Below are 21,953 nucleotides of genomic sequence, written 5' to 3' on the forward strand. Positions count from 1 at the left end.
CGAGAGGAGAGAAAGGAAGGATAGAGGAAGAGGAGAGAGAGGAAGGAGAGGAGAGAGAGAGGAAGGATAGAGGAGAGAAGAATATAATAAACAGTTAACATGTCTGGATGTTACAGGAGCAGGCAGTGGTCTAGGTACAGGATCACATCGACATTTTGAGAAATCATTTGCTTTTTTTAATCAGTTTGTCTGTTGTTTGGCCGCCATTTACTGACAACGTGCAGCATCAGTATCTGGAAACCAAGGATGTGTTTCGCTTTGCACAAAGACTGGAACGTAAAAGAAGACAATAAAATCTACTTTTGGTCTTTTATTTTATTTTCAACAAACATGTCGCTGGCTCAAATAAATCCTTCATGTTGAGTCAAAAGCATTTTACATGAGTCACAGATTAATAGCTTTAGATGTTTGTTATGTAGGAGAAAGCTCACGACTGATTCGTCTTACAAAGCTAGACTGAAATGGAAAAAGCACCACGTTGTTCATTTGTGTCTTTGTGTCATTTTTAAGCTCAAATTGAAACTCTGTCTATGTTTCTAACGCTCTCTTATACTCTAACTTTCTAACTTTCTCTTTCATTGAATTCATGGTTTTCTGACTCTGAACCGGTTTCAACCGGTGGACATGATATTCTGGATCCAGTCCAGGAAGTTGCCTACTTTAACGTAGACGCCGTACAGGTTTTCTGCGGCGCATCCCTTCCCCCAGCTCACCACGCCCGTCAGGAACCACGTTTTCTTGTAGCGTGTGACCAAAGGGCCGCCGCTGTCGCCCCCGCAGGCGTCCTGTCCGCCAGTCCTCCGCCCGGCGCAGAGCATGTTCCTGGTGATGTTGAGGTTGGTGTGGAGGCGACACTCCTGCAGCGGGACTCTGGGCAGCACCAGGCGCTGGAGGATTGTGGATGGGGGGCCGAATTGTGCCAGGCGGCCCCAACCGGAAACAGTTGAGTACCGGATTGTCGACAGTGTCCGGCCGAAGGTGCTGTTCCGAGCGGGGAGACAAATGGGAACCACGTAGAGTCCCAGTTTGACGGGGCGGTGAAGCTTCAGCATCGCCAGGTCGGAGTCGTAGCTGGTGGTGTTGTAGTTCTGGTGCATCAAGATTTTAGCCACGCGACGCTTCTGCTCAGTCTTCTCCTCTATCCTCTGATCATGCTCACCTTCACAATGAGAGGCAGAGTTCATGTTTTATATCAAGGACTTAGGCCTCCAGAGGAACACACTGATAGCCTCCATTTCTGAGAGAGGTATGACATTCAGCAAACCTTAATTTAAGATTGAAACACTGAATACAGACATTAAAGGATAATTACCGTTTTTTACAACCTGGACCTTATTTCTAGTATAAAATACGATCATTTACTCACCCAGACAACTTTGGTGTCATGTGGAGTCGTTCTCCAGTGGAGCGCCGCTTATGTCCGTATAATGCGAGTACACGGGGCACCAAAGCTCAGCCTCTATATAACACATTATCTGCCACCAAACTAGTTAATTTCACCAATATTTAGTTATGATACGTTAGTGCTATTCCCCTCCGAGCCCGTGGTGGCTTGTTATCAACATCCGGGGTCTGTAGGTTGACCTGCTAACCTCTGATCTGGATGTAAGTAGCTTACACACATGCATAGATTGTTTATTTGCCTTGAATGACATCATCCAGATGAGGTGAGTAAATGGTAAATTATGCTAGAAATAAGGTCCACGTTGTAAAAAACGGTAATTATCCTTTAAAAAGGTCGAGGGGGGTTTGAGAAAAAGCAGAACAGGAAGCAGAAGAGTATTTCCTCCACTCACCTACGACGACGTGGTAGACATGGTTGTTGTTGGCGTGCCCCCAAACACAATGAGCCGCAGTCAGGATCCACTGATCGGAGAGGACGATCGCCCCACAGGCGAAGCTGTGGTTTCTAGTCAGCATAGCCTGAACACAGAGGCGGCGTTAATCATCTCCAAGTGACGATTCTTCTTCCGTTTGTACCTGAACTCACCTGCCAGGGACAATGTCCTTTGGGACACATCATCCCATTAACGACCCGAGGGGCAAAGTGGACCTGTTGTCTTCCACAGGGGACGGCATCTAGACCAGAGAGACGCTTTGAGGGTTAAAGTATAAGAACAGTCCATTTACCATTTACTCCTCGATCACACACTTCGTAACAAACGTGAGATAGATGTTGCTTTATGGGTAGTTAATATCATTTTAGATGTTAATATAATTTTAGACGTAGGGTAAGTTGTGGTTCCGACTGTTTTTTGGCTGCTGTAGCTTCACATGGAAGTTTCTGTGGCTTTAGGTTTTTTCAGTGGTTTCTGGTTGCTAAGTGATAGCTGGTTGCTAAGTGATAGCCGGTTAGTAGTTGGTAAAAATGGTCTTTAATGTATTGTGTTGCTAAGTTGGTTTGAAGTGTATTTCCAGGTGGTAGCCAAGTCGTTTCTATGGTTACAGACGTTTGGTAAAGCGTTACGAAGTAGTCGCTAAGTGCCTAGTGCTAAGTTGGTGTAAATGTTGTTTTTGGTGCTAGTTAGTTAGTTAGTAAAATATTTTTATCGCGTCATCTTTTTTATCTAAGCTATCTCAATTTTTTTGTTGTATGTATTTTTTTATCGTATGTCATCTTTTTTTATTGTATGTCATCTTTTTTTATCGTATATCTTTTATTATCGTATGTCATCTTTTTTATCGTAGCTATGTCATCTTTTTTTATCATAGATCATCTTTTTTATCGTAGCTATGTCATCTTTTTTTGTCGTATATCATCTTTTTTATCGAATATCATCTTTTTTATCGTATATCATCTTTTTTTATCGTAGCTATGTCATCTTTTATTATCGTAGCTATGTCATCTTTTATTATCGTATATCATCTTTTTTTGTCGTATATCATCTTTTTTTTATCGTAAATCATCTTTTTTTATCGTAGCAATGTCATCTTTTTTTATCGTATATCATCTTTTTTATCATAGCTATGTCATCGTTTTTTCGTATATCATCTTTTTTATCGTAGCTATGTCATCTTTTTTATTGTATATCATCTTTTTTATCGTAAATCATCTTTTTTTATCGTAAATCATCTTTTTTTATCGTAGCTATGTCATCTTTTTTTATCGTATATCATCTTTTTTATCATAGCTATGTCATCGTTTTTATCGTATATCATCTTTTTTATCGTAGCTATGTCATCTTTGTTATTGTATATCATCTTTTTTATCGTAAATCATCTTTTTTTATCGTAAATCATCTTTTTTTATCGTAGCAATGTCATCTTTTTTTATCGTATATCATCTTTTTTTATCATAGCTATGTCATCGTTTTTATCGTATATCATCTTTTTTATCGTAGCTATGTCATCTTTTTTATTGTATATCATCTTTTTTATCGTAAATCATCTTTTTTTATCGTAAATCATCTTTTTTTATCGTAGCTGTCATCTTTTTTATTGTATATCTTTTTTATCGTAGCTATGTCATCCTTTTTATCGTATATCTTTTTTTATCGTAGCTATGTCATCCTTTTTATCATCTTTTTTTATCGTAGCTATGTCATCCTTTTTATCATCTTTTTTTATCGTAGCTATGTTTCTATAACAGCTGAATCAGAATCCGTGCCGCCGGCTGTTCCAGCGGTTCATCGGTGACTCTCACCGTGACGCTTGCAGGTGCTGTTGTCCATCTTGTCCAGGACGTAACCGCTAGCGCAGAAACAGATCGGAGTGCGATCACGTGACTCTTTGCAGAAATGTTCACATTCGCCGTTTCTGTATCGACAGCCGTTGGAGTTCAACCTCACTGCGAAGAGACGCAGACACAAAACCCACGACTGTTAATCACCACAAACACGATGAATCCTTCGTTATTACATCGTGAATACGCTAGTTTGGTTCTCGCCTTTGTCGCAGTTCTGTCCGTGGAAGCCAGGCGCACATTTGCAGACGTAGGTGCTGACGTGTCGAGTGCAAGTCCCGCCGTTCTTACAGGGAGACTTCAGGCACATATCCACCGCTGCAAACACGAACATTTTAAACCAGGGGTGTCAAACATGCGGCCCGCGGCCCTGATACGGCCCGCCGAGGGGTACAGTCTGGCCCACTTGCCATCCAGTGCTCTTTTCCTTTCTTCCACCTGTCCATCCTACCTTCCTTCCGTCCTTTCTTCATTCATTCCTTCCTTTCTTCCTTCTATCCTTCCTTCCATCTGTCCATCCTTCCTTTCTTCCCTCTGTCCTTCCTTCCTTTCTTCCTTCTGTCCTTCCCTCCATTCTTCCTTCTGTCCTTCCTTCCACCTGTCCATCCTACCTTCCTTAATTCCTTCCTTCTGTCCTTCCTTCCATCTGTCCTTCCCTCCTTCCTTCCCTCTGTCCTTCCTTCCTTTCCTCCATTCTTCCTTCTGTCCTTCCTTCCATCTGTCCTTCCTTCCTTCCTTCCTTTCTTCCTTCTGTCCTTCCTTCCAACTGTCCTTCCTTCCTTTCTTCCTTTCTCCCTTCCTTCTGTCCGTCCTTCACTGTCTCTCTTTCCTTCCTTTCTCCTCTCTTTCCTTTAGCCTGTCTTTCCTTCCTTCCCTTCTTATTTCCTTCCTTCCTTCCTTCCTTCCCTCCATCTTTTTAATGATCCGGCCCTCATGAGATTAAATCTGTCTGTATGTGGCCCTTGAATGAAGATGAGTTTGACTCCTCTGATTTAAACGTTTGCTAGATGAGATGAGCAGAATGATTCCTACCTGTGTACGTCCTCCAGAACGCCTCCTGAGAACAGAACAAAACAACGTAAAGACATCGTGATTATAAACCGTTTAATGACTGTTAGACGCGGACTGACCAGCTGCTGTTGGACGGGGAAGATCTCCTTCGCTTCCTCGTACGAACATTTCTCCTCTCGACATTCCCGCTCCAGGTTTCCGGTCTTCAGCTCCTCAAACAGATAGTTCGCCCGACGAGATCGATGCAGGAAGACGCTCGCCTCCGGTCTGCTGACGAACACGCCTGCAAACACCCGCTACTGTAGTACTGCAGTACTTTACTGTAGTACTGCAGTACTTTACTGTAGTACTGCAGTATTTTACTGTAGTACTGCAGTATTTTACTGTAGTACTGCAGTATTTTACTGTAGTACTGCAGTACTTTACTGTAGTACTGCAGTATTTTACTGTAGTACTGCAGTACTTTACTGTAGTACTGCAGTACTTTACTGTAGTACTGCAGTATTTTACTGTAGTACTGCAGTACTTTACTGTAGTACTGCAGTACTTTACTGTAGTACTGCAGTACTTTACTGTAGTACTGCAGTACTTTACTGTAGTACTGCAGTATTTTACTGTAGTACTGCAGTACTTTACTGTAGTACTGCAGTACTTTACTGTAGTACTGCAGTACTTTACTGTAATACTGCAGTACTTTACTGTAGTACTGCATACTACATCACTATAATACTGCAGTACTTTTACTGTAATACTGCATACTACATCACTATAATACTGCAGTACTTTTACTGTAATACTGCATACTACATCACTATAATACTGCAGTACTTTTACTGTAATACTGCATACTACATCACTATAATACTGCAGTACTTTTACTGTAATAGAGTATTGTTGTACTTGTACTTTTACTACAGTTAGGTGAGTACTTATTATAATTGATCAGCTGTTTTTAGTGACGGTCAGAGAGCGCATGTTCAGATTCTGAGACTTTAAACTCGAGTTGAACTCAGCTGATGAACTCTGAAGCTCTGAACTGAAGACTGACAAACAACAAAGTGGACAACAATCATTTCTGTTTCTTTACTTCTTTTTTTTTTAGGTTAAAAAATAAGAAATAAATAAAAAGTGATAAATGAGAGTGAGCGTGCTGAGAGTCAGAGTGACGCTGCTCAGAGATCACCACACTCAACCTGACGCTGCTTTAAGGTTCCTGAGTGGCTGAAAACAGGAGAAGAAGAAGATGGAGTGTAAGAAGAAGGAGAAGAAGAAGAAGAGGCACAGGACTGACCTCCAGGAAGCCCAGTGCATGCTGGGATAGCGGCGATGAGGAGTCGTAGGATGAAGAGTCGCTTCGTCTCTCCGCTGACGAACGCCATGTTTGTTCTGAGCTGATCAAAGGTCACAGAGATACACACACTGTCCCCAAACACACACACACACACACACACACACACACACACACACACACACACACACACACACACACACACACACACACTGTCCCCAAAAACACACACACACATACACACACACACACACACACACACACACACTGTCCCCAAAAACACACACACACACACACACACACACACACTGTCCCCAAAAACACACACACACACACACACACACACACACACACACACACACACACACACTGTCCCAAAAACACACACACACACACACACACACACACACACACACACACACACACTGTCCCAAAAACACACACACACACACTGTCCCAAAAACACACACACACACACACACACTGTCCCCAAAAACACACACACACATACACACACACACACACACACACACACACACACACACTGTCCCCAAAAACACACACACACACACACACACACACACACACACACACTGTCCCCAAAAACACACACACACACACACACACACACTGTCCCCGAAAACACACACACACACACACACACACACTGTCCCCAAAAACACACACACACACACACACACACACACACTGTCCCCGAAAACACACACACACACACACACACACACACACACACACACACTGTCCCAAAAAACACACACACACACACACACACACTGTCCCAAAAACACACACACACACACACACACACACTGTCCCAAAAACACACACACACACACACACACACACACACACACACACACACACACACACACACACACACACACTGTCCCAAAAACACACACACAGTCCCAAAAACACACACACACATACACAGTCCCAAAAACACACACACACACACACACACACACACACACACACACACACACACATACATACGCACACACATACACACACACACACACACACACACACACACACTGTCCCCAAAAAACACACACACACACACACACACACATACATACATACGCACACACACACACACACACACACACACACACACACACACACACACTGTCCCAAACACACACACACACACACACACTCCTTTTTATTTGTTTCAGAGGTTTTTTGAGTTTAAAGTGGGCGGGGCTTTAGTGATGTCACACACTTCCCTGCACCAATCACGATTCAGCAATATTTGAGACGAGTCTAATTTTGAATAAACTATAACTCATAATTTAAACTTTAATTGTTTCTTATTAGTTTTAAATCATTAATTAATCTAAAACTTTAAATTAAAAGTAGATGAAGCAGTAAAATATATAAAGTCTGAATAAAGAAGCTCGTCTCTTTCATTTAAACTCTGAAATGTTAAATAGGAAGGAAGGAAGGAGGGAGGGAGGGAGGAAAGGAGGGAGAGAGGGAGGGAGGAAGGAAGGAAGGAAGGAAAGGAGGAAGGAAGGAAGGAAGGAAGGAAGGAAGGAACTTCACATCTGAAAAGTCACAGATTACATTTATTAATTTTTAAATCTTAACCTTCGTGTCGTCCTCCCGGGTCAAATTGACCCCGTCGGTTTTGACTGTTCCTTCCTTTCCTTTCCTTTCCTTTCCTCCCTTCCTTCCTCCTTCTTTCTTCCTCACTTCTTCCTTCCTCCCTCCCTTCCTTCTTTCCAGCCTTCCTTCCTTCTTCCTCCCTTCCTTCCTCCTCTTTTCTTCCTCACTTCTTCCTCCCTTCCTTTCCTCCTTCCCTTCTTTCTTCCTCCTTCCTTTCCTTCCTTCCTTTCTCCTTCTTTCTTCCTCACTTCTTCCTTCCTCCCTCCCTTCCTTCTTTCCAGCCTTCCTTCCTTCCTCCTCTTTTCTTCCTCACTTCTTCCTCCCTTCCTTTCCTCCTTCCCTTCTTTCTTCCTCCTTCCTTCTTCCTCCCTTCCTTTCTCCTTCTTTCTTCCTCACTTCTTCCTTCCTCCCTCCCTTCCTTCTTTCCAGCCTTCCTTCCTTCCTCCTCTTTTCTTCCTCACTTCTTCCTCCCTTCCTTTCCTCCTTCCCTTCTTTCTTCCTCCTTCCTTCTTCCTCCCTTCCTTTCTCCTTCTTTCTTCCTCACTTCTTCCTTCCTCCCTCCCTTCCTTCTTTCCAGCCTTCCTTCCTTCTTCCTCCCTTCCTTCCTCCTCTTTTCTTCCTCACTTCTTCCTCCCTTCCTTTCCTCCTTCCCTTCTTTCTTCCTCCTTCCTTTCCTTCCTTCCTTTCTCCTTCTTTCTTCCTCACTTCTTCCTTCCTCCCTCCCTTCCTTCTTTCCAGCCTTCCTTCCTTCCTCCTCTTTTCTTCCTCACTTCTTCCTCCCTTCCTTTCCTCCTTCCCTTCTTTCTTCCTCCTTCCTTCTTCCTCCCTTCCTTTCTCCTTCTTTCTTCCTCACTTCTTCCTTCCTCCCTCCCTTCCTTCTTTCCAGCCTTCCTTCCTTCCTCCTCTTTTCTTCCTCACTTCTTCCTCCCTTCCTTTCCTCCTTCCCTTCTTTCTTCCTCCTTCCTTCTTCCTCCCTTCCTTTCTCCTTCTTTCTTCCTCACTTCTTCCTTCCTCCCTCCCTTCCTTCTTTCCAGCCTTCCTTCCTTCTTCCTCCCTTCCTTCCTCCTCTTTTCTTCCTCACTTCTTCCTCCCTTCCTTTCCTCCTTCCCTTCTTTCTTCCTCCTTCCTTTCCTTCCTTCCTTTCTCCTTCTTTCTTCCTCACTTCTTCCTTCCTCCCTCCCTTCCTTCTTTCCAGCCTTCCTTCCTTCCTCCTCTTTTCTTCCTCACTTCTTCCTCCCTTCCTTTCCTCCTTCCCTTCTTTCTTCCTCCTTCCTTCTTCCTCCCTTCCTTTCTCCTTCTTTCTTCCTCACTTCTTCCTCCCTTCCTTTCCTCCTTCCCTTCTTTCTTCCTCCTTCCTTTCCTTCCTTCTTCCTCCCTTCCTTTCTCCTTCTTTCTTCCTCACTTCTTCCTCCCTTCCTTTCCTCCTTCCCTTCTTTCTTCCTCCTTTCCTTCCTCCCTTCCTTCCTTGACTCGAGGACAACAGGAGGGTTAATTTAAAGTTAAAGTGCTCATTTTTCTACAAACCCTTCAGATTCTTCCTGCAGTTTAAACTGAAGCAGAACAAATTAATTAACGAGTAAATCAGCCAGAAAAATAATTTATATTTCAATTTTTATTTCATCATGACAAAAATCAAAAATATAGACGATACAACTTTAAACAAAAATAAAAGAATCATTTCATTAAATTTGTAAACAGGAAGTAAAGTGGAACATTGCGATGTGGAGTGGTTTGGATTGGACTGATGAGGTCACCGATGAGGTCACCGATGACATCAGAGTGACATCAGAGTGACAGTGTCAGCGCTGCAGCTCTCTCAGGATTTCGGGGAGCAGCTCCTGAGCGTCTCTCAGCTCGTCTTTCCACTCCTGCAGAACGCCGCCGCCGCCGCTGTACGAGCAGCCGGCTCCCAGCAGAGCTCCGAGCGCAGCGCCGCGGTTACAGTTTTCCCCTGAACACATCATCAATAACCTGATCAGTCATCAATAACCTGATTAATTAGGTTGTAATAATGAGTTTATCAGAATAACGAGGTGTCTGAAGCAGGCGGGGAGTTCTGGTCCTCTGAAATGAGGCCAACCAGGAAGTAACTTAGAGCTGCATTCTATCAAAAGGCCACCAGGGGGCGACCGTCTCTATACAAGTCAATGGAGAATTCACCAACTTCTCACTTGATTTCTAACCTCAGTAAACGTTTTCAAAATGTGTTTATGGTCTCAATCGCTAGTTTAAAGCCTTCTTCAATGCAGTATGATGTTCATTTGGGACATTTTGGCCTCCCTGATTTTATATGTGACGATAAAGCAGGGTATGCATTAGGGCGTGGCTACGTCCTGATTGACAGGTTGATTGACCAATGTCCTCGAGATCCAGCCCTCGTAACTATAGTAACCTCTCCTAAATCTGATACGAACCTCCACAGTTTGTGTTGGTCAGGATTCCTCCCGTCAGGTCGTCATGAAACTCGTGAGCCAAGTAGAACAAACTGGAGAGAGCTCCTGTTGGGTCGCAAAAAAACACCACCACATAAAAATCATCGTAAACATCAATGTAAGAAACCCCTGGAGAACCCACATGGACCCTTTAACCCCTGGAGAACCCACGTAGCCCCTGGAGAACCCACATGGACCCTTTAACCCCTGGAGAACCCACATGGACCCTTTAACCCCTGGAGAACCCACGTAGCCCCTGGAGAACCCACATGGACCCTTTAACCCCTGGAGAACCCACATGGCCCCTTTAACCCCTGGAGAACCCACATGGCCCCTTTAACCCCTGGAGAACCCACGTGGACCCTGATCAGACCTTTAGTGTAGCAGGCGAGGCCGAGGTAGTTCACGGCGCTCTGATGGACTCGGAGTCGCTGGTCTGACGCTGCGGGGAACCTGAAACCGTTCAAAGTGTTAAATGTTTTCAGGGTTGGTGGGTTGGTTGGTCGGTGGATTGGTGGGTCGGTTGGTTGGTGGGTGGGTTGGTTGGTCGGTGGGTTGGTGGGGTGGTTGGTGGGTTGGTTGGTTGGTGGGTTGGTGGGTTGGTTGGTCAGTTGGTCGGTCGGTTGGTTGGTCGGTTGGTGGGTTGGTGGGTCGGTTGGTTGGTTGGTCGGTGGGTTGGTGGGTTGGTTGGTGGGTTGGTGGGAGGGTTGGTGGATTGTTTGGTCAGTTGGTCGGTTGATTGGTCGGTTGGTGGGTTGGTTGGTGAGTTGGTGGGTTGGTTGGTCAGTTGGTCGGTCGGTTGGTGGGTTGGTTGGTGGGTTGGTCGGTGGGTCAGTGGGTTGGTGGGCGGGTGGGTTGGTTGGTGGGTTGGTCGGTGGGTGGGTCGGTGGGTGGGTTGGTTGGTCGGTTGGTCAGTGGGTCGGTTGGTCAGTGGGTCGGTTGGTCAGTGGGTCGGTTGGTGGGTTGGTGGGTTGGTGGGTTGGTTGGTCGGTTGGTCGGTGGGTTGGTGGGTTGGTTGATTGGTTGGTTGGTTGGTTGGTTGGTTGGTTGGTCGGTGAGTTGGTTGGTGGGTTGGTGGGTTAGTTGGTGGGTTGGTGGGTTGGTTGGTGGGTGGGTTGGTGGGTTGGTGGTCTACCTGGCGGCCTTGCGGCTGTAGCTTTGGCAGGCCTCCCAGGTTCCCAGCGTTCTCAGAGCGTGTTCCGCCTGCTGACGCACGCTGGCGCCGCCCAGAACCGCGTGCAGCGCCCGGCTGTAGATGGAGACGTACTCGGGCACCCGCGGGTGGGGGTGAGTCAGCTTCACCCACTCTACGGCCGCAGACACCTGCAGACACACAGGTCAAAGGTCACACTGAGGCTCCTTGGGGGGGGGGGGGGGGGGCAGGGGAGAAGGCGGGCTGACACTCACAGCTCGCTCCTCATTGGCTGACGCCGACAGGAGCACGAAGGGGAGGATCATGGAAAGGCAGCCGATGGCGTCCAGCTGGCTGTCGGAGAACTTAGAACCCAACATGCGCTTGGAACGTCTCTCTGCAAACATGAGAAGCTGGAGGAGAATATCAGAGGAGAACATTAGAGTAGAACGTTAGAGGAGAACATCAGAGTAGAACGTTAGAGGACAACATCAGAGGAGAACGTTAGAGGAGAACGTCAGAGGAGAACGTTAGAGGAGAACGTCAGAGGAGAACGTTAGAGGAGAACGTTAGAGGAGAACGTTAGAGGACAACATCAGAGGAGAACGTTAGAGGAGAACGTCAGAGGAGAACGTTAGAGGAGAACGTTAGAGGAGAACATCAGAGTAGAACGTTAGAGGAGAACATTAGACGAGAATGTTAGAGTAGAACGTTAGAGGACAACATCAGAGTAGAACGTTAGAGGAGAACGTTAGAGGACAACATCAGAGTAGAACGTTAGAGGAGAACATCAGAGTAGAACGTTAGAGGAGAACATCAGAGTAGAACGTTAGAGGAGAACGTTAGAGGAGAACATCAGAGGAGAACATTAGAGGAGAACGTGAGAGTAGAACGTTAGAGGAGAACGTTAGAGGAGAACATCAGAGTAGAACGTTAGAGGAGAACATCAGAGTAGAACGTTAGAGGAGAACATCAGAGTAGAACGTTAGAGTAGAACGTTAGAGGAGAACATTAGAGGAGAACGTTAGAGGAGAACATCAGAGGAGAACGTTAGAGGAGAACATCAGAGGAGAACATCAGAGGAGAACGTCAGAGGAGAACATCAGAGTAGAACGTTAGAGTAGAACGTTAGAGGAGAACGTTAGAGGAGAACATCAGAGGAGAACGTTAGAGTAGAACGTTAGAGGAGAACGTTAGAGGAGAACATCAGAGTAGAACGTTAGAGGAGAACATCAGAGTAGAACGTTAGAGGAGAACATCAGAGTAGAACGTTAGAGGAGAACGTTAGAGGAGAACATCAGAGTAGAACGTTAGAGGAGAACGTTAGAGGAGAACATCAGAGTAGAACATCAGAGTAGAACGTTAGAGGAGAACATCAGAGTAGAACGTTAGAGGAGAACGTTAGAGGAGAACATCAGAGTAGAACGTTAGAGGAGAACATCAGAGGAGAACGTTAGAGGAGAACATCAGAGGAGAACATCAGAGGAGAACGTTAGAGGAGAACATCAGAGTAGAACGTTAGAGGACAACATCAGAGTAGAACGTTAGAGGACAACATCAGAGTAGAACGTTAGAGGAGAACATCAGAGGAGAACGTTAGAGTAGAACGTTAGAGGAGAACATCAGAGTAGAACGTTAGAGGAGAACATTAGACGAGAATGTTAGAGTAGAACGTTAGAGGACAACATCAGAGTAGAACGTTAGAGGAGAACATTAGACGAGAATGTTAGAGTAGAACGTAGAGGACAACATCAGAGTAGAACGTTAGAGGAGAACGTTAGAGGAGAACGTGAGAGTAGAACGTTAGAGGAGTACGTTAGAGGAGAACATTAGAGTAGAACGTTAGAGGAGAACATCAGAGTAGAACGTTAGAGGAGAACATCAGAGTAGAACGTTAGAGGAGAACGTTAGAGGAGAACATCAGAGTAGAACGTTAGAGGAGAACGTCAGAGTAGAACGTTAGAGTAGAACGTTAGAGGAGAACATTAGAGGAGAACGTTAGAGGAGAACATCAGAGGAGAACGTTAGAGGAGAACATCAGAGGAGAACGTTAGAGGAGAACATCAGAGTAGAACGTTAGAGGAGAACATCAGAGTAGAACGTTAGAGGAGAACGTTAGAGGAGAACATCAGAGTAGAACGTTAGAGGAGAACATCAGAGGAGAACGTTAGAGGAGAACGTTAGAGGAGAACATCAGTCAGATTGATAATAAATAATTTCTTGGTGTGTGTGATGTCTGGCCGTTCACCTCCCGGCCGGCGGTGGGTTTCTCGTCCTGCCAGTCGGAGAAGAAGGAGCGGTGGGAGGACTCGGCGTAGGTGTCGCGGTGCGTTCCGGGCGTCGTCAGGAAGTGAACGTAGTCCGTCAGCACGGCGGCTCGAGCCTCCGCCAACGACGCGTCGAGACCGCCGCACGCCAGCGTCCTCGCCGCTCTCAGAGCACAGAGCACGTTCAGAGTGTTCTCACCCGCCTGCAGACCTGAGGAGACGATACGGATCAATACCTGTGTGTGTGTGTGTTTGTGTGTGTGTGTGTGAGTGTGTGTGTGTGTGAGAGAGAGAGAGTGTGTGTGTGTATATATATGTGTGTGTGAGTGTGTGAGTGTGTGTGTGTGTGTGTGTGTGTGTGTGTGTGAGAGAGAGTGAGTGTGTGTGTGTATATATATGTGTGTGTGTGTGTGTGTGTGTGTGTGTGTGTGTGTGTGTGTGTGTGTGTGTGTGTGTGAGTGTGTGAGAGAGAGTGTGTGTGTATATATATGTGTGTGTGTGTGTGTGTGTGTGTGTGTGTGTGTGTGTGTGTGTGTGTGTGTGTGTGAGAGTGTGTGTGTGTGTGTGAGTGTGTGTGTGTGTGTGTGTGTGTGTGTGTATGTGTGTGTGTGTGTGTGTTACCTTGGTGATAATGGACGGACCCTCTGGATGATTTCCACAGGTTCAGTTTATCGTGTAAAATCACGTTTCCAACGACTTCGGTTCGTCTCGGCGACGTCGACCAGGCCGTCCGCCCGCTGCCCGCTGCAACCACCACAGAAGAAGTCAGAGGACAGGAAGTACTTTGTTAAGTAAAGTTTGAGTTATTTTATGTAGTTTTATAATTGACTTGCTTTTATTATTATACTACAGAGTACTGCAGTAGTACCACAGAGTACTACAGTAATACTAGTGAGTACTGCAGTAGTACCACAGAGTACTGCAGTAGTACCACAGAGTACTACAGTAATACTAGTGAGTACTGCAGTAGTACCACAGAGTACTGCAGTAGTACCACAGAGTACTACAGTAATACTAGTGAGTACTGCAGTAGTACCACAGAGTACTACAGTAATACTAGTGAGTACTGCAGTAGTACCACAGAGTACTACAGTAATACTAGTGAGTACTGCAGTAGTACCACAGAGTACTGCAGTAGTACCATAGAGTACTACAGTTATGGCATAGAGTACTGCAGTAGTACCACAGAGTACTACAGTAATACCATAGAGTACTACAGTAATACTAGTGAGTACTGCAGTAGTACCACAGAGTACTGCAGAAGTACCATAGAGTACTACAGTTATGGCATAGAGTACTGCAGTAGTACCACAGAGTACTACAGTAATACCATAGAGTATTACAGTAATACTAGTGAGTACTGCAGTAGTACCATAGAGTACTGACCCGTGTTGGACAGGGTGAGGATGCTGGTGGGGTGGGTATTGGGGGGGGGGGGGGTAGTACTGACCCGTGTTGGACAGGGTGAGGATGCTGGTGGGGGGGGTATTGGGGGGGGGGGGGGTAGTACTGACCCGTGTTGGACAGGGTGAGGATGCTGGTGGGGGGGGTATTGGGGGGGGGGGGGGTAGTACTGACCCGTGTTGGACAGGGTGAGGATGCTGGTGGGGGGGGGTGGTGGGGGGGGGGGGGGGTACTGACCCGTGTTGGACAGGGTGAGGATGCTGGTGGGGTGGGTATTGGGGGGGGGGGGGGGTAGTACTGACCCGTGTTGGACAGGGTGAGGATGCTGGTGGGGTGGGTATTGGGGGGGGGGGGGGTAGTACTGACCCGTGTTGGACAGGGTGAGGATGCTGGTGGGGGGGGTATTGGGGGGGGGGGGGGGTAGTACTGACCCGTGTTGGACAGGGTGAGGATGCTGGTGGGGGGGGTATGGGGGGGGGGGGGGTAGTACTGACCCGTGTTGGACAGGGTGAGGATGCTGGTGGGGGGGGTGGTGGGGGGGGGGGGGGGGTACTGACCCGTGTTGGACAGGGTGAGGATGCTGGTGGGGTGGGTATTGGGGGGGGGGGGGGGGTAGTACTGACCCGTGTTGGACAGGGTGAGGATGCTGGTGGGGTGGGTATTGGGGGGGGGGGGGGGGGTAGTACTGACCCGTGTTGGACAGGGTGAGGATGCTGGTGGGGTGGGTGGTGGGGGGGGGGTTGAAGCCTCTGATCCAGCCTCTGAAGTCTCTGATGATGTCATCGGTGTTGTAATACCAGTGAGCCGGCATGGAGACAGAGTCTGCTGCACACATCGACCACAGAGCCTCCGTCACTGCACACCGCACCTGAGCCTTCATCTGAGGAGGAGGAGGGGAGGGGAGGGGGGGGGGGGAGGAGGAGGACAAGGAGGAGGAAGGGGGGAGGGGGAGGAGGAGGAGGAGGAGGAGGAGGGGGGGGGGGGGAGGAGGAGGAGGGGGGGAGGAAGAGGGGGAGAAGGAAGAGGAGGAGGAGGAGGATGGGGCAGGAGGAGAAAGAGGAGGAGGGGGAAGGGGGAGGAGGAAGGGGGAAGAGAAGGAGAGGAGGAAGAGGAAGAGGATGGGGGACAACGAGGACAACGAGGAGGAGGAGGAAGAGGAGGAGGAGAAGGAGGAGGAGGAGGAGGAGGAAGAGGAGGAGGAGGATGAAGAGGAGGAGGAGGAGATGGAGGAGGAGGAAGAGGAGGAGGAAGAGAAGGAAGAGGAAGAGTAGATGGAGGAGGAAGAGTAGGAGGAGGAGGAGGACAAGGAGGAGGAAGGGGGGAGGGGGAGGAAGGAAAGGAGGAAGAGGAGGGAGAGGGGGAGGAGGAGGAGGAGGGGGAGGACGGGGAGGAGGGGGAGGAGGAGGAAAGAGGGGAGGGGAAGGGAGAGGAGGGGGAGGACAAGGAGGAGGAAGACGAGGATGGGGGGCAGGAGGAGGAGGAAGAGGAGGAGGAAGAGAAGGAAGAGGAAGAGTAGAAAGAGGAGGAGGTGAAAGAGTAGGAGGAGGAGGAGGACAAGGAGGAGGAAGGGGGGAGGGGGAGGAAGGAAAGGGGGAGGAAGGAAAGGAGGAAGAGGAGGAGGAGGAAGAGGAGGGAGAGGGGGAGGAGGAGGAGGGGGAGGACGGGGAGGAGAAGGGGGAGGAGTAGGAGGAAAGGGGGTGGGGGGAGAGGAGGAAGAGGAGGAGGGAAGGGGAAATGGAGGAGGGGGAGGTAGAGGAGGAGCAGAAAGAAGATGAGGAAGAAGAGGAGGAGAAGAAGAGGAGGAGGAAGAGGAGGAGGAAGAGGAGAAGGAGGAGGAGAGGAGCAGCAGGAGGAAGAGGAGGAGGAGGAGGAGGAAGAGAAGGAAGAGGAAGAGTAGATGGAGGAGGAAGAGTAGGAGGAGGAGGAAGGGGGGAGGGGGAGGAAGGAAAGGAGGAAGAGGAGGAGGAGGAGGAGGAGGAGGAGGAGGAGGAGGAGGAGGAAGGGGAGGAGGGGGAGGACGGGGAGGAGAAGAAGAAAGAGGAGGGGGAGGGAGAGAAGGAGGAGGAAGAGGAGGGGGAGGAAGAGTTTAATAAATCTCATGTATTCAGTTATCATTTATTTTTATTCTACTTAATTCACATTTTAATGTTTCATCGTCTATTTATTTTATTTTATTTTATTTTATTTTATTTTATTTTATTTTATTTTATTTTTTATTTAATCATTTTTGTTACTTGTAGTTTATTTTTATTAATTTCTCTTTTATTTTATTATTCAGATAAATATTTAACACTTAGATGTTTTACTATATATATATATATATGTATATATATATGTATAAGTAAAATTAGATTTATTAATGAATGATTTTGTTCTTGTACTCAAAATATAATAAAATATAGAAATAAAACACTCCAATATATTTATTATATTTACATTTAACTCTTTTTTCCAGCCGGTCACATTAAATAAATATTAATATAAAAACCTCATTAATTAATTTATGATCTGTTTTTATTCTCATTAACATTTTACTGTTTCATCATTTATTTATTCTGTCTAGTATTTAATCATTTTAGTAGCTTAGTTTAATGTTACTGTTTTATTCAGGTCAATATTTTACAGTAAGATTTGATTTTATTAACTCTTTTAAATACATTTCAACCCTGCAGATGAATAAAAACACATTTATTATATTATATAGAAAGTATAGTTTATATTAAAGCTGCTTTAATCCATTATTCCCTTACACCTCTGCAGCCAGTCACATTAAACTAATAGAAACTTGCCTCTCCTGTTTTTCAGAATAAAATACCTCCTCTATATGAACATGATTAATAACTCGTGTAGATAATAAAGTTTAAACCGTGTAACAGATATCAGGTTAACAGGATTAAACTCACCTTCCTCTCAGCTGATCTCTCGCTGCTTGTGTAACTTCATTATGACACAAACCTCTAAAACTCAAACATGTTATAAAACACTGTTTACATCACCGCTTCCTCACTACGGCGCCCCGCGAGGCTCAATCCAAAAAGCGAAGCGCCGTCAGAGCGGAATGTAAACTATATGTAATACTGCATACTACATCACTATAATACTGCAGTACTTTTACTGTAATACTGCATACTACATCACTATAATACTGCAGTACTTTTACTGTAATACTGCATACTACATCACTATAATACTGCAGTACTTTTACTGTAATACTGCATACTACATCACTATAATACTGCAGTACTTTTACTGTAATACTGCATACTACACCACTCATAATACTGCAGTACTTTTACTGTAATACTGCATACTACATCACTATAATACTGCAGTACTTTTACTGTAATACTGCATACTACATCACTATAATACTGCAGTACTTTTACTGTAATACTGCATACTACATCACTATAATACTGCAGTACTTTTACTGTAATACTGCATACTACATCACTATAATACTGCAGTACTTTTACTGTAATACTGCGTACTACATCACTATAATACTGCAGTACTTTTACTGTAATACTGCATACTACATCACTGTAATACTGCAGTACTTTTACTGTAATACTGCATACTACATCACTCATAATACTGCAGTACTTTTACTGTAATACTGCATACTACATCACTATAATACTGCAGTACTTTTACTGTAATACTGCATACTACATCACTATAATACTGCAGTACTTTTACTGTAATACTGCATACTACATCACTATAATACTGCAGTACTTTTACTGTAATACTGCATACTACATCACTATAATACTGCAGTACTTTTACTGTAATACTGCATACTACATCACTATAATACTGCAGTACTTTTACTGTAATACTGCATACTACATCACTATAATACTGCAGTACTTTTACTGTAATACTGCATACTACATCACTATAATACTGCAGTACTTTTACTGTAATACTGCATACTACACCACTCATAATACTGCAGTACTTTTACTGTAATACTGCATACTACATCACTATAATACTGCAGTACTTTTACTGTAATACTGCATACTACATCACTATAATACTGCAGTACTTTTACTGTAATACTGCATACTACATCACTATAATACTGCAGTACTTTTACTGTAATACTGCATACTACATCACTATAATACTGCAGTACTTTTACTGTAATACTGCGTACTACATCACTATAATACTGCAGTACTTTTACTGTAATACTGCATACTACATCACTGTAATACTGCAGTACTTTTACTGTAATACTGCATACTACATCACTCATAATACTGCAGTACTTTTACTGTAATACTGCATACTACATCACTATAATACTGCAGTACTTTTACTGTAATACTGCATACTACATCACTATAATACTGCAGTACTTTTACTGTAATACTGCATACTACATCACTATAATACTGCAGTACTTTTACTGTAATACTGCATACTACATCACTATAATACTGCAGTACTTTTACTGTAATACTGCATACTACATCACTATAATACTGCAGTACTTTTACTGTAATACTGCATACTACATCACTATAATACTGCAGTACTTTTACTGTAATACTGCATACTACACCACTCATAATACTGCAGTACTTTTACTGTAATACTGCATACTACATCACTATAATACTGCAGTACTTTTACTGTAATACTGCATACTACATCACTATAATACTGCAGTACTTTTACTGTAATACTGCATACTACATCACTATAATACTGCAGTACTTTTACTGTAATACTGCATACTACATCACTATAATACTGCAGTACTTTTACTGTAATACTGCGTACTACATCACTGTAATACTGCAGTACTTTTACTGTAATACTGCATACTACATCACTGTAATACTGCAGTACTTTTACTGTAATACTGCATACTACATCACTCATAATACTGCAGTACTTTTACTGTAATACTGCATACTACATCACTATAATACTGCAGTACTTTTACTGTAATACTGCATACTACATCACTATAATACTGCAGTACTTTTACTGTAATACTGCATACTACATCACTATAATACTGCAGTACTTTTACTGTAATACTGCATACTACATCACTATAATACTGCAGTACTTTTACTGTAATACTGCATACTACATCACTGTAATACTGCAGTACTTTTACTGTAATACTGCATACTACATCACTCATAATACTGCAGTACTTTTACTGTAATACTGCATACTACATCACTATAATACTGCAGTACTTTTACTGTAATACTGCATACTACATCACTATAATACTGCAGTACTTTTACTGTAATACTGCATACTACATCACTGTAATACTGCAGTACTTTTACTGTAATACTGCATACTACATCACTCATAATACTGCAGTACTTTTACTGTAATACTGCATACTACATCACTATAATACTGCAGTACTTTTACTGTAATACTGCATACTACATCACTATAATACTGCAATACTTTTACTGTAATACTGCATACTACATCACTATAATACTGCAGTACTTTTACTGTAATACTGCATACTACATCACTATAATACTGCAGTACTTTTACTGTAATACTGCATACTACATCACTATAATACTACAGTACTTTTACTGTAATACTGCATACTACATCACTATAATACTGCAGTACTTTTACTGTAATACTGCATACTACATCACTATAATACTGCAGTACTTTTACTGTAATACTGCATACTACATCACTATAATACTGCAGTACTTTTACTGTAATACTGCATACTACATCACTATAATACTGCAATACTTTTACTGTAATACTGCATACTACATCACTATAATACTGCAGTACTTTTACTGTAATACTGCATACTACATCACTATAATACTGCAGTACTTTTACTGTAATACTGCATACTACATCACTATAATACTACAGTACTTTTACTGTAATACTGCATACTACATCACTATAATACTGCAGTACTTTTACTGTAATACTGCATACTACATCACTGTAATACTGCAGTACTTTTACTGTAATACTGCATACTACATCACTCATAATACTGCAGTACTTTTACTGTAATACTGCATACTACATCACTATAATACTGCAGTACTTTTACTGTAATACTGCATACTACATCACTATAATACTGCAGTACTTTTACTGTAATACTGCATACTACATCACTGTAATACTGCAGTACTTTTACTGTAATACTGCATACTACATCACTCATAATACTGCAGTACTTTTACTGTAATACTGCATACTACATCACTATAATACTGCAGTACTTTTACTGTAATACTGCATACTACATCACTATAATACTGCAATACTTTTACTGTAATACTGCATACTACATCACTATAATACTGCAGTACTTTTACTGTAATACTGCATACTACATCACTATAATACTGCAGTACTTTTACTGTAATACTGCATACTACATCACTATAATACTACAGTACTTTTACTGTAATACTGCATACTACATCACTATAATACTGCAGTACTTTTACTGTAATACTGCATACTACATCACTATAATACTGCAGTACTTTTACTGTAATACTGCATACTACATCACTATAATACTGCAGTACTTTTACTGTAATACTGCATACTACATCACTATAATACTGCAGTACTTTTACTGTAGTATTTTAACTATAATACGTAAAATTAAAGGAATATAACGTTATAAATATTATATATAATATTAAAGAAAAAACTCAGGGTTCAGTATTAAGGTATAATTTTTTACTACGGTGGCCGGCGTGGCTAAACGCGAAGCTAAATCAGTTCAGTTTGCGGTACTTCGCTTTTCTCAGGAGCCTCACCGGCCGCCGTAGCAGCTCGGACGGAAATGGAGGCGAAGTGTGTCGATGCTTCAGCTGCAGGTAAATTAATGTTTCTATTTATCTGTTTTAATATAAACTATCAGCTGTTAGCAGAGTGTTAGCATGAAGGCTAAAGAAGCTAAATCAGCTGTTCGATGTTTGGCTAGCAGCTTTTAGCATTTAAAGCTACAGCTCTTTGTTTACATCACAGCTTACATGCAGGTTTTATTAGTGATTTTAAAGCTCTGCAGAGTTTATTAAAGAGTTTAAAAAGCTGCTCA

At 43.8% G+C, this 21,953-nt stretch overlaps 3 protein-coding genes across 3 annotated transcripts in view; 1 reads left to right on the top strand and 2 right to left on the bottom strand.

Moving 5' to 3' along the window:
- Positions 1 to 297: 297 nt before the first annotated feature.
- f7l (coagulation factor VII, like) lies at positions 298 to 6,140 on the bottom strand. Its single transcript, XM_053314541.1, has 8 exons — positions 5,985 to 6,140; positions 4,813 to 4,976; positions 4,715 to 4,739; positions 3,887 to 4,000; positions 3,644 to 3,787; positions 1,991 to 2,079; positions 1,797 to 1,923; positions 298 to 1,159 (listed from the first exon to the last, which is right to left on the bottom strand). The coding sequence occupies exons 1-8, from the start codon at positions 6,070 to 6,072 to the stop codon at positions 612 to 614; spliced, it is 1,299 nt and encodes a 432-aa protein (XP_053170516.1). The 5' UTR covers positions 6,073 to 6,140; the 3' UTR covers positions 298 to 611.
- A 3,079-nt stretch (positions 6,141 to 9,219) lies between these two features.
- Positions 9,220 to 15,731, bottom strand: LOC128354594 (uncharacterized). Its single transcript, XM_053314809.1, has 8 exons — positions 15,542 to 15,731; positions 14,069 to 14,191; positions 13,429 to 13,658; positions 11,456 to 11,593; positions 11,184 to 11,371; positions 10,422 to 10,501; positions 10,031 to 10,114; positions 9,220 to 9,567 (listed from the first exon to the last, which is right to left on the bottom strand). Exons 1-8 carry the CDS (start codon positions 15,729 to 15,731, stop codon positions 9,416 to 9,418), a joined length of 1,185 nt encoding a protein of 394 aa, XP_053170784.1. The 3' UTR covers positions 9,220 to 9,415.
- A 5,945-nt stretch (positions 15,732 to 21,676) lies between these two features.
- The window catches only part of setdb2 (SET domain bifurcated histone lysine methyltransferase 2), a 9,618-nt gene continuing 9,341 nt past the window's right edge, over positions 21,677 to 21,953 (top strand). Inside the window, exon 1 of the mRNA XM_053314810.1 lies at positions 21,677 to 21,732. Coding sequence (XP_053170785.1) covers positions 21,699 to 21,732 — 34 coding nt within the window. The 5' untranslated portion in view covers positions 21,677 to 21,698. The remainder of the gene's footprint in view (positions 21,733 to 21,953) is intronic.

Source organism: Scomber japonicus, chromosome 24 (genome assembly GCF_027409825.1).
Source record: "Scomber japonicus isolate fScoJap1 chromosome 24, fScoJap1.pri, whole genome shotgun sequence".
Taxonomy (NCBI): Eukaryota; Metazoa; Chordata; class Actinopteri; order Scombriformes; family Scombridae; genus Scomber; species Scomber japonicus.

Coding starts and splice junctions, on each gene's coding strand:
- f7l (XM_053314541.1), bottom strand. CDS start 6,072: ATGGCGTTCGTCAGCGGAGAGACGAAGCGACTCTTCATCCTACGACTC. Junction 4,977..5,984: donor ATGCACTGGGCTTCCTGGAG/GTCAGTCCTGTG, acceptor GGGTGTTTGCAG/GCGTGTTCGTCAGCAGACCG. Junction 3,788..3,886: donor CGGACAGAACTGCGACAAAG/GCGAGAACCAAA, acceptor GTCTCTTCGCAG/TGAGGTTGAACTCCAACGGC.
- LOC128354594 (XM_053314809.1), bottom strand. CDS start 15,731: ATGAAGGCTCAGGTGCGGTGTGCAGTGACGGAGGCTCTGTGGTCGATG. Junction 14,192..15,541: donor CCTCACCCTGTCCAACACGG/GTCAGTACTACC, acceptor TGGTGGTTGCAG/CGGGCAGCGGGCGGACGGCC. Junction 11,372..11,455: donor CAGCCAATGAGGAGCGAGCT/GTGAGTGTCAGC, acceptor GTGTGTCTGCAG/GTGTCTGCGGCCGTAGAGTG.